This window comes from Octopus bimaculoides, chromosome 4 (assembly GCF_046866305.1).
Source record: "Octopus bimaculoides isolate indiv1 chromosome 4, ASM4686630v1, whole genome shotgun sequence".
Classification (NCBI taxonomy): Eukaryota; Metazoa; Mollusca; class Cephalopoda; order Octopoda; family Octopodidae; genus Octopus; species Octopus bimaculoides.
Window position 1 is genome coordinate 120,758,628 of NC_142931.1, and position 12,740 is coordinate 120,771,367.

General features: G+C 36.5%; 1 protein-coding gene across 10 annotated transcripts in view; it reads right to left on the bottom strand.

Moving 5' to 3' along the window:
- Nucleotides 1–12,740, bottom strand: part of LOC106874856 (unconventional prefoldin RPB5 interactor) — a 48,660-nt gene that overhangs the window by 19,742 nt on the left and 16,178 nt on the right. For 8 of the 10 annotated variants that reach the window (XR_016241662.1, XM_052967395.2, XM_089351263.1 and 5 more), the window contains exons 2-6: nt 11,060–11,163; nt 7,180–7,258; nt 5,278–5,413; nt 3,377–3,468; nt 1,396–1,459 (exon numbers count right to left, since the gene is read on the bottom strand). Coding sequence is in view for 9 of the 10 variants with exons in the window: in XM_052967395.2 (XP_052823355.1) it covers nt 1,396–1,459; nt 3,377–3,468; nt 5,278–5,413; nt 7,180–7,258; nt 11,060–11,139 (451 nt within the window). In the remaining variant the exon portion in view is untranslated. Of the gene's footprint in view, nt 1–1,395; nt 1,460–3,376; nt 3,469–5,277; nt 5,414–7,179; nt 7,259–11,059; nt 11,164–12,244; nt 12,381–12,614; nt 12,682–12,740 lie in introns of those variants that run through there. The other 2 variants (XM_089351261.1, XM_014922746.3) reach the window with 2 other exon arrangements.

Sequence of the window (12,740 nt, forward strand, 5' to 3'; positions counted from 1 at the left end):
ATTCCCTCTTTTTGGGAAGCTAATCTATCACAGGGTTACCCATTTACAGCTGAGTGGACTGGAGCAATGTGAAAGAAAGTGTTTTGCTCAAGAACACAACATGTACTTGGTCCAGGAATTGAAGCAAACAATTGTGAGTGCAACACACTAACCACATGCTCCTTTATCTATAATATATTAAAAGTCAGTTTGAATCTTGCTTGCTTGCTTGTAATGTTACCCAGCCAAACTGTAGCATAATGGGAAAATACTATGAATTAACTTTACCCTGAAATGTTAATACAAACAGAAGGAAACAAGTTTTACATAAAACAGAGCAGTAGTTATTGAGATATTTGGGGTTTAAGGGTATAAATACCCAAAACGGTGCATAATGGGAAAGTGTTCCAAATTTAACTTCATCCTGAAAAGGAAGAAACTCTAACCTTTCGATGCCACATTCGTTGAAAACATGTGAAATAACCTGTAAAAGAAAAAACCCACAAAACAAAACTCCATTGCTAGGAAACTCAGAGTTTCCTAGTGACCCAACAGGTCACGGGTAGTTTGGTATACATATGTATGTATGTATGTATGTATGTATGTATATATATATATATATATATATATATATATATATATAATTATAAGTATTTATTCTATCCTAATAAATAATAATTCTGATAGAATAAATGGGTTAATAGAAACCAAGGTAGCAAAGATCACAAAATAACTGTGGTGTAATTCCTGTTGGTGAGGCAGAAACTCCTTGATATTTTGGGTATTTGAGTATATTTAAAAATTTAAGGAATGGAGAAAACGCACACACACACACTCATGTATTGAATTCTATTTAACCAGTTTGTTCTACCAAACCTGTATGTATACTTGTAACAGCTGTCACTTGCATGACTTGATGGCATGTAGTAAACTTTCATTAATTGCTTTAGGTACCCATGAAGTCACAAGCAGACATACACACCCTTTTGATCAATCCCCTCTCAATCTTGACACACCAATTTATGCAGAGTGTGACAACTGCAGAGACAGAGAATTACCTCTGCACTCAGTTGGAGCTCATTATAGCTGAGTATACTGGAACGATGTGAAATGAAATGCATTGCTGAAGCACACAGTGCACTGTCTAGTCCATGGATTGAATTGACAACTTTATGATTGTGAACCAAACACTTTAACCACGAGGTCATGCACTTTCATATAAAGCCTGATAATGTTGTTTATACTGTGTCACTTTATGCCTCCATAACTTAGCAGTTTGACAAACAGAGTCACTAAAATAAGTACCAGAGACTGAAACAGATATTAGTACTGATATGATCAATTGAAACTTTTGAAGGAAGTATCCCAGTCTGGTTGTAGCCAAATAATTGAAACTAATCAAAGTAGAATACCTACTGTTCCACTCTCTCTCTTTTTTTTCTTCATATTTTTCATTGATATCAACAACACCATCTTTTCCCTGGAAGATGAAAAAAAAAAAATGATAATAATAATCTTTTCTACTATAGGCACAAAGTCTGGAATTTGTGGGGAGGGGTATAGTCAATCACATGAACCCCAATGTTTCACTGGTACTTGATTTATTGACCATGATTGTTTATTTTTAGAATGACATTGTAGGGTAGGTGTGAGAGGCCAGATCTTGCCAGTTTGAACATAAAACAAGTAGAATATTTGGGCTTGGTATGGCCAGTTTAAATGCTAAAGGGTAAGGAATTATTCCCTAAATGAAGTGCATTCATCTTAAATATGATCAATAAATACATCATCATTATAATTGTCATTTACCACCACACAAGTGGTGCTGTTCATTTCCAATCTTCCATGTAAATATGTCTAACCATGAGGAAATATTACCTTGCTTGGAAACAGGTGATGATTGGCAATGGAAAGGGCATCCAGCCATAGAAAGTTTGCCTTCAATAAATTGCACCTGAACCATGCAAGCATGGAAAAATGGACATTAAAACGATGACAATTTTTTATACTGAGTCAATTTTGAACAGCAGTTGTTTTATAAAACAATGTTTAAGTTTACTTTAGTCTGACTTCCAGCATTCATACGGTTTCAATATAACAAAAATCACTTGTTATAATTGCCTCATCATGAGTATTCTTTAGTTTGTCACGGCTTACATCCTGCAGATTATTGCATTCTCACAAGCACACAACATCCTTCTCATCTCATGACTACATTAACAGAGTCAATACACTTGCATTGCAGTTGTGAATGAGATGTAATTATGCTAGTACTGGCCAAAATACATATATCACCTAGTCGGATTGGTAAAAACTCCAGTAGGACAAGTAATACTTGTCAGAAGAATGACTGAACCCAGTATAAGGTCAATGACCATTTAACAATATCGTGGGCTATTGGTTATTTCTGGGCTATGTCCAGTATGTCGTAGGACCACTATGAGTGAGAGACTACTTAGCTTTTGTTAATGTATGTCTTTCAGGGAAGGCATTAATCTCTACACAGCTATGCCAGCAGTATAATCAGGTGGGCAATCTGGGCTTTGCAACCTTAGAAGGCACACAGACTAGAAGGACAACTTAGCTTTGCTGGAAACAAAACAACTTCTCAGCTTGTTAGTGTCATGATAAAATGCACACAATACACCCTGTGAAGTGGCTGACAATAGGAAGAGTATTCAACTAAAGAAAACATGCCAAAAATAGAACACAGAAGCTGAGATGTAGTGTCTGGCTCATCTAGAAGGGCAGCAACTCTGAGTAAGAACTGACTGCTCCAATTCGTGCCAGCAGGGAAAAGAGGATCTAAAATGATGATGGCCAATGATGACAAAGACAACTTCCAAGTTTCAATACTGTCTGAGATACCTAAGCAAACATACAAGCAAAGAAACTGGACAAAACAGCGTCTGAATTTTGGGCAGTTGGATATGTTAGAAACAGGAATGATTTCAGTCATGTACAACATTATTGGTTCTCATCTAGAATCATCATCACCATTATTTAATATTCATTTCCCCTGCTAGCATGGACTGGACAGTTTGACAGGATCCAGTGAGCTGTAGGGCTGCAATGTGTTCCATGCTAACTTTGGCATGGTTTGTAGAGCTAGATATCCTTCCTGATGCCAAATAACACCAGAATGAAACTGAAACTTTATTTCATTTTTACTTTCAACCAAGATGATTAGGAATTGTCTTTTCATCAAAATACTGCAAAAGCAAAACTTAGGTACATTGTTTAAATTTCTAATTTGATAGATGAACAATATATCGTAGCAGAGCATACAAAAACATACCATGATTCTCGTTTATGATACTTGCAACACCATGTATAACTTTAAAAACTACATGAGCTCTCAACTTGTATTATAAATCAAAGAGAAACAATAACGTACTTCACTGAGCTGTTTCAATTCATCTGTAAAACCTGTACGGTTTACAAGAAGATTCCTTTGTTGCTCTAAGTCTTTAATTTGTTGATCAATTGCTGAAAAAGAAATTTTAAAATTCATGATGCAGTTCGTTCAACTGGTACTTAATAACCAATGCCTAAAGTGTAGTCTGAAGAAGGTGACAGTGAAGGAAAAGCTGAGTATGGTAGGAGATGATATAGTTAAACTGAAACTGGTTGGAAGTTACTGAGAGATAGTTTGTTAGAAGCTGCTGTTGATGTATGTGGATGGACAAGAAGCCCACCAAAACATTTGGAAATGTTGACAGTTGGGTGATTAAGTTAAAAAGGAGAAGAGGAAGAATGTCAAATAATGGCAGAGAATGAGAGGTACAGTAGCAGAAAAAGCAGTGATAAAAGTTACAAAACAGCTAATAAAGCTACAAAAAGTAGGAAAGGACAGAAAGTAGAGGAAATGTCTGGAGTTATATGGATTCAGAGGAGGGTCAGACAAGTGCTTTGCAAAGAAATTAGCCAGAGAAAGAAGGTGGGGAGAATGTGATGTGACAGGGTGAGTTACATAAAGGATGAAGTGGGACAAATTGTTATGGATTCAGATAGAATTTAAGGGAAGATGGAAGAGATACATGGAAGTGCTGTTGAATGACAAGAATTATTAAGATTGCAAGGTGAGTAATCCAGTTCTAGGACTGTTAGAAGAGATAACTGAAAAGGTTGAAGAAGCAATGGGTAATGAAGAATGTAATGGCTGAGAATCAATAGGCATTGTAGGAGACATGTTAAAGGCAGCAGGAAGTTAGAGTGAAAAGAAATGAATTGGGAGTTGAGCACTCTTGTTTCTCTGTACAGGGGGCAAGGAGATCTTCTGGGCAATGGTTCATATAGGGCAATTAAGCTACTGAAATATGGAATGTAGGTAATAGAAACAATCTTAAATAAGAGGGTAAGGAAGAAAGTGAAGATCAACAGTGGCTAAAGGGAGATGCGCATAAAAGAAATTCCAGAGAGTGAACAATATGCTAATGGGGAGAGGCATCTTGCTGAAACCAAAGGGAAAGATATGTGATATAGGCGAGACATGGATAATGAACATGGAGCAGCAAAAAAGGCTGGAAAGAACAGAAATAAGACTGTTTAGGTTGATGAGCAGAGCATCAATGAGTGAGAGAGAGAGGAAGAGAAACTATGAATTGTAGAGAATAATAAGGATGGAGCTCGTGGTGAATACTATGGGGAGAAATTCTTGAGATGGTTCAGTCATAAGTTGAGGAAGACTGAAAGTGACTGGGTGAGAAAAGTGATGAAGAGAATATGAAAGGAAATATAAGGGAAAAACTGAGAAACGACATTGTTAAAGGTGATGGGAGAAACAAGAGAACACGAAGGTTGGTGAAGAAGGATATAGCAGTTAGGGTAAAATGGAGCATGTTATGGGACCTGCAAGGTTAACCCTACTTTTGCAGGGAAATGTTTTTGTGTGTTGTATTGTTTCAGCTAAATGGTTGGTTTTCTGAAACTTCAGTTGCATATGATATAAAAAGGGGGAAAAAAAAAGAAGCAAAACAAACTCAAATTTTAAAACCCAACTGAATATTAGCATTATAGTTTTATGGGGATAATGTTTATGCAATCAAGTGACTACTGATCTGTGCAAGTATGTTAAAAGTGAACACTGAATGGCAATGACAAAATTTACTATCAACACATTTAAACTTTATAACAAAAACTATGAAAGCAAAACACACAGAGCAAACAACAGAATAGAGACAGCAAAGCCATGGGACCAAGTATATATACTATTATTAAAATAACACAGGAACAGACTATGCCATCACTGGCTCACTGGCAAAAGAACCGAGGTGAAAATATATTTTTTTAACTTACATTTTATTCTTCTCTTTACTATATTTGATGCTTGCTTTGCAGACCTCTCAGCAAACCAGTTATCTCCTAACAGAACTAAAATCTCATTAGTATGTACAAGTTGTCCAGGCATAAAAGCTTTTGACCCAATTGGAACCTGAAAACAAATCAAATATGGTAAGACAGTATATCTTTTAACAATAGTTTAATGTTCATATTTTCTAATGCTGCTATTAATTTGGTGCATTTGAAGAACTTTCAGACTCTACTTCTAACATTAGGCTTCAAAACTTTCAATAAGAATGCTCAGCTTCTGGAGATATCTAAATTGTTTGGCCTACTGTTTCCAGACTAACATTTAATAGCACATATTTATATCTATCCACAACAATTATATTATCTCCTTTACAAACACCAAATATCTCTTATATCGAATCACTTTGATAAGGCACTATTGCACATAGCGTCCAGTTTAGTTCGTTTATCACCATTAACTAAAATGTTCTCATTGCACAATCTGTATTTCATAGCAATGCATTATTAAAGCATATTTTACAATCTACCTTTTATATGCAAGTGAGTTCTTGTGATACTAACAAAGAACGTTTCCCATTCCTTTCTCATATGAGACAATATGCTACCACTGGTCCCACTCACCAGTATTAATTAAATTACTTGGCCATAGGCATGACTGTGTGGTTCAGTTCACTTCCCAGCCATATGACTTCGAGTTCAGTCTCATTGCATAACTCAAGCAAGTATCTTCTACAATAGCCCTAAGCCAACCAAAGCCTTGTGAGTGGATTTGATAGATGGAAACTGAAAGGAGCCTATCAAATATGAGTTGAATATCATCATTTAATTTCCATGTTCCATACTGGCATAGGTTGGAAGGTTTGACAAGATCCAATAGATCTGAGGATTGTATTGTGCTATGTCTGCTTTAGCATGATTTCTACAGTTTGAGGCCCTTCCTAATATCAGCCATTTTACTGTGCGTGTACTGGGTGCTTTTTTCATTGTATGTGTAGAAGTGTTAGTGTCTCCTTATCTTGACATTGCAGGATAGTCGTAAGCAAGTGTCACTCTTTTCCAGTATTCCATAAAAGATGAGCATTTGGTTATAGAAAATTTGCCACAGCAAATTCCATCCAACCAATGCAAGCATGGAAACGCAGACACTAAAACACTGATGATATTTCATCAAACTTGATTAATCTAATCTAACTATGCAAACAACCAGTCAAGAAAATCTAAATCCATCTTCAGTTAATTAACTCCTTTAAAATTAATCTAATAACAAATGCAGTTTTTCGCTATCATCAATAAACAGTTCTCTAGTGTTCTTGTTCTATGTATTATTCTTGTAATTCAATATTTGAATCACAGTTGTAGCATCACATTTGAAACTTTAATCATTATTCTTTAGTTTTGTTCAATGAATCTCTCATAACATTTTATCAAATAACTGTGTGGTTGAGAAACTTGCTTCCCAACCATGTGGTCTTGGGTTCAGTCCTACTGTGTAGCACCTTGGGCAAATCTTTTCTAATGTAGCACCAGACCAACCAAAGCCTTGAGTGGATTTGGTAGATGGAAAATGAAAGAAACCAATTGTATATGTATATATGTATTTATATTTGTGTGTACCCTTGTCAAGACATCACGTGATGGTTGTAAATAAGTGCCACTGCCATACAAATGAGGTTGTTCATTTCCAGTCTTCTGTGGAAAACACATCTAGCTATAAAAAATATTACTTTGCTAGGAATCAGATAAGGGAGGGTGACAGAAAGGGTATCCAACTGCCTCAAAAAATCCCATCTGACCATTGCAAGCAAAGAAAAGTTGACATTAAATGATGATGATGGTGGTGGTGGTGGTGGTGGTAATGAATGATGAAGATAAAATTTTCAGACTTACCATTACTTCATGTGTGGTTTTATCTGGTAAAGTAAGTAATCTTTTCGAAAGAACTTCATAGTCAGTCTTTAATTTATTCCTGGATACATAAGTGAAAACAGTAACAAGAAAATAGTAAATTACAACACATTAAAAATAACTGAACATTAACATACAAGTAGGTATATGTGTGTATATTCATAAAATAGAGCCAGGTCTTGGACATAAATTGTTCGTTATTAATAACGATTTCTTCTGTGGTTATAAAGTCACAAATACACAAAAATACAAACACACAAAGATATATGCATATATATTTTAAGAAAAGATGAATGAAATTTACAACAGTCAAGACTTTACCAAAAATATTAGTAACGTAAGTGAAGTGCAGTGGCTACAAATGGGAATCAAAACAGCTGGGGCTCAAAAGTGAACCTTTTCTTTGATTGTTGGAAGTAGTAATGATAGAAATAGAGAAGAAAAAATAAGGTGTAGAAGATGAGCATGGGGGTTTAGAAAGATTTGTGTGGGAGAGCCACAGATCAAGCAAGTTAATAGGCACTAAAAAAAAAACCATTGTGAAAATGGTAAATGAGAACAAAAAGAGGACATAACTTATCAATGGTTTAGCACACGCCTTGTCATCGTCATCATTTAATGTCCATCTTCCATGCTGGTATGAGTTGGACGGTTTGATAGAAGCTGACAAGCTGGAGAGCCACATCAGGTTCCAATTGTCTGTTTTGGCATGGCTTCTATGACTGGATGCCCTTCCTAACTTTACAGTGTATTGGGTGCTTCTTCCGTGGCACCGGCACGGGTGCTTCTTCCGTGGCACCGGCATGGGTGCTTCTTATGTGGCACCGGCATGGGTGCTTCTTATGTGGCACCAGCACGGGTGCTTCTTATGTGGCACCAGCACGGGTGCTTCTTATGTGGCACCGGCATGGGTACTTCTTATGTGGCACCAGCAGGGTGCTTCTTATGTGGCACCAGCACGGGTGCTTCTTCCGTGGCACCAGCACAGTATTTAATTATGCCTTTATCCTTCTTTTCTTTAATTCGTTTCAGTCATTGAACAACAGTTATGTTGGGGCAATACTTTGAAGGGAACCAACCCATGCTAGCATGGAAAGCGGACGTTAAACGACAATGATGAGAACAACCCTAGTACTTCTTTTTTAAGTCTGGTACTTATTCTATCAGTTTCTTTTGTTGAATGCCAAGTTATGAGGGCATAAACAAACCAGCACCGGTTATCAAATGGCAGTAAGGATGCAAACACAAAGATATACACACAAACAGGCTTCCACTCAGATTCTGACAACCAAATTCACTCATAAGGCATTGATGAGTTGAGGTTATAGTAGGAAACACTTGGCCAAAGTGCTGTGCAGTGGGAGTGAACCTGAAACCATGTGGTTTCAAGATCTGATCCAATCATAGTGGACTGATTTCATCGTTTTGGAGTCAAGAAAATGATTATCAGTAATATATTGGGTAAAATTCAGTTAAGTATGCTCTCTCTCTCTCTTTCTTAATAAACATAAGCGTTATGCATTTGAAAGAATAGTTTATAATAGAGTTAAGTACAATATTCTATCAAATTCAATAGCGATTTCACATCATAAAACAACCAAGCCCAGTAAAAGGCAAATAACTGGAATAAACATTGATCCAACTATTAAGCTCATTTTATTTATATACACCTTTGACATTGTTTGCATTACAGATATGAATATCAAAACCTTGTGAATGGTAATAACAATTTTAGCATTCAGTACTCATACATTTTAGTAAATACATTATTTTACTACACTAACGTTGTTGTCTTTTAGTCTCAGGCAACAGACCAGAACTATGAACAAAGGAATTCCAGTCATGACCATCCTGTAATTTTTTCAACTGTATCTAGGACAATAATATCCATAGTTTCTTTCCTTTTTTTTAAGGGTGTGATTTTAGGGAAACATTGCTGCTGTTTCTAGCAGGTTGGGTGATAGCATAGAGCGATAAGATAGTGTACACTGAAGTAAAAGGAAGGATTAAATGAATCTCTATTCGAGCGAGATCGTTGCCAGTGCCCCTGGACTGACTCTTGTGCGGGTGGCATGTAAAATACACCATTTTGAGCATGGCCGTTGCCAGTACCGCCTGACTGGCCTTTGTGCGGGTGATACGTAAAAGCACCCACTACACTCTCTGAGTGGTTGGCGTTAGGAAGGGCATCTAGCTGTCGAAACTCTGCCAAATCAGATTGGAAGCTGGTGTTGCCATCTGGTTTCACCAGTCCTCAGTCAAATCGTCCAACCCATGCTAGCATGGAAAGCGGACGTTAAACGATGATGATGATGATGATGATTGGATTGACATGTAATACACCCTCAACCCTCTCACAACCATATTCCAGTTAAACCCATTTTCACTAAAAGTGAAGTAATGGTAAAATACACCTGAATAAAATGCTACACAGTGAGATAGAACCAGTAACCTTTTGATTGCGAAGTGAACTTCTTAGTCATTCAACCCTGCTATGACCATTAGTGGTGAAGACATTAAAGGATTGTGGAAGTTTCCTTATAGGCTACAGCAGTGATGCACATTCTTTTTCAGAATATGGTCCATAAAATCTAGGAGGAAAACTTCATTGAACACTAAATATAAATTTACATTTAATTGCCTTACACAACACAGTAGTTCATAAAACTGTAAATCAAAGTGTTGATGGTTTGTCTAGATTACACTGTGTACCATTTGTTTACATTAAGGAGTTCATGAAAGGTATGTGCACAACAACTAACTTTTTATCAAAACCATATTAACAGGATATCTCCAGGTGAGAGAGCTGATTAGCAGGCTGGGTTGAATCGACATATGCAAAAATACCACCTTTCAGAGTGAAATTTGAATACATAGTACCATTTGGACATTGGAGAGTATGAATAAGGGGTGAGAGATTTGTATCTTGAAGAACAAGACATGTGGCTTATATGGTAATAAGAAGAGATGTGTGGATTTAAGTTGAATGAGAGCCCACAGAACCAATATTGGTTCAATAAAAATAAAGAAAATGTATATACAAATGTACTGGGGTAGAATTGATTAATTATATCTGTCCCTCACAAACATACTACATGTTACATATCATAGGGAAAGAAATGAAGCTAGTATTGTGAGTCAATGAATATTTTGCATTGCTGCCTCTGCTTCAAGATGTGAATTATACCATTCCATAACACATGCTGGCAGTTAGGAAGAGTGTGGCATTAAGAACATGTTTTCAACATCATCACATTGTAAATATAATCACCTTTCTGGGAGTGCTTGCAAAGGTTATAGACAAAGTGGTTTCCTACGACTAAGAATTTTTTTTATATGTTACTCAAAGGAAGAATACCAGTATCTACAACAGTTGCAGGATCTCTACTGGAGTTAATTTGACATAACTAATACCCAACCTGAACATCTGTAGGCAAAAATCTGAAGTTCTGGTGCAAATAACTTGCAACAGAGTGAATTCCAATAAAGAAACCCTAGGACTAGATGGTAACATTAATTACGTTGCATGTTAGGCCTAGTGCCTAGATGTTAAACTTTATCACAGTCACACTATCATCATTTAATGTCTGTTTTCTATGCTGGTATGGGTTAGACGATTTGACTGGAGCAGGTAAGCTGGAGAGCTGCACCAGGCTCCAATCATCTGTATTGACTAGATTTCTATGGCTGGATGCCCTTCTTAATGCCAACCACTCTAAAGAGTGCATTGAGTGTCTTTCATGTGACACTGACATGGGTGCCTTTTACATGTCACCAGCACTGACCATGACCACTTAGCTTGATGTGTCTTCTCAAGCACAGCAAACTGCCAGAAGTCTCATATAAATAAGAAGTTACATACCATTTATGCATTTGATCATTGGATACTTTAATAGCCTGATCTTGCTCATCTCGCAATCTTTTCACGTGTTCTGTGTTCATGTCTTAGCAGTGTTTCTGAGTTAACTACAAATGAAAAAATACATACACATATGAACATAAAAAGAAAGAGGATATATAACTGCAAAAATAACTTTACCTAAATACAGTAATACAGTAAAAATGACACACCCGTGTCAGTGACACATAGAAGACACCCACTACACTCTTGGAGTGGTTGGCATTAGGAAGGGCATCCAGCCATAGAAACCGTGTCAAATCAGACTGGAACTTGGTATAGCTCTCTGGCTTACCAGTTCCAGTCAAACCGTCTAACCCATGCCAACATTGAAAGCAGATACTAAATGATGATGATGATACATATATCATCCTCATTTAACACCCATCCTCTAAGCTTGTGTGGGTTGAATGATGAATGTTTTGACAGGTTCTAATTAGCCGGAGGACTGCATCATGCTTCAATGTTTACTTTGGCATAGTTTTTATGGATGGGTGACCTTCCTAATACAAGCCAATGTATAGAGTGCACTGGATGCTTTTTTTTATTTTGATGATACCATCAGCACAAGTGACATCAAAGTAACTTGCAAGAAAAAGTACAAGAAGCACCCTCAACTGAATGAGATCGTAGCAGATCAAGTTATATAAAAAAAAAAAAACCCTTGGACAAAAAAAATTGAAAGACTGCTTTGGTATGTTGGTAGGATTGCCAGCAATTTTGAAAGAGGATTAGTTGATATTTAAATGGGTTTTGATTTGGGTACAGGGTGAACAATTTTTTGAGGAGGGGCTTAGTCAATACCATCAACCCAAATGACAGACAGATAGTTTGTATATAGCAGGGGTGGGGAAACTTCTTAGTGCAGTGGGCAAAAATTTCCAAAGAAAAAGGTCCGCAAGTGGATCACATGTTCTAAATCTTAGTGTAAATTTTGTATATATCTATGCATAATTTGATATACATTAATAAAGATAAGTTTAACACATTAAATTAACATGTAGCATCTTCATTAATACCACCACTGAATTTAGGACGTTTATATTACTTATGAGATATTCTATATTTTTCAGCTAGACTGTAGTTAGGTCTTAACTAGCAATATGTGTTTTATATTGAAAATAAAATTTCCATTCAAATGATAATTACTGGACGGTTTTCTGTTCGAGTCTAACCATTTTAAGTCATAGTGGAAACACAATCTACGTTGCAAATAAGCATATGAATATCATATAAATTTTATAATCGAAAAATTTACTATATTTTGTACATATGAATATACCAGCCCGTGGGTGCAATTGCACCTTCAGGCAGGGGTTTCCCCACTCCCGGTATATAAGTATGTATATACAACCATTTTCAAGTTATACATGGCAATTAAACTTATGTACATTTTTCATTAGTATTCAACTAACTGAAAATGTAATCAATTAACGGTTTCCAAGAAATATAAATACTGTGAAAGTATACTATTAAAATATCTCAGCAATTCCACGAAATTCTGACATAGTGAAAGTACCTTAGTTATTTGACGTCATGTCAAGACAAGAGTTGCCAGACGAATGCAATGAGTGAAAGGGACAGGAGGTGAAGGAAAAGAGGAAGCAAGGGAAGGGTGGGGGGAGAGAGGAGGTAGGAGTGAGGA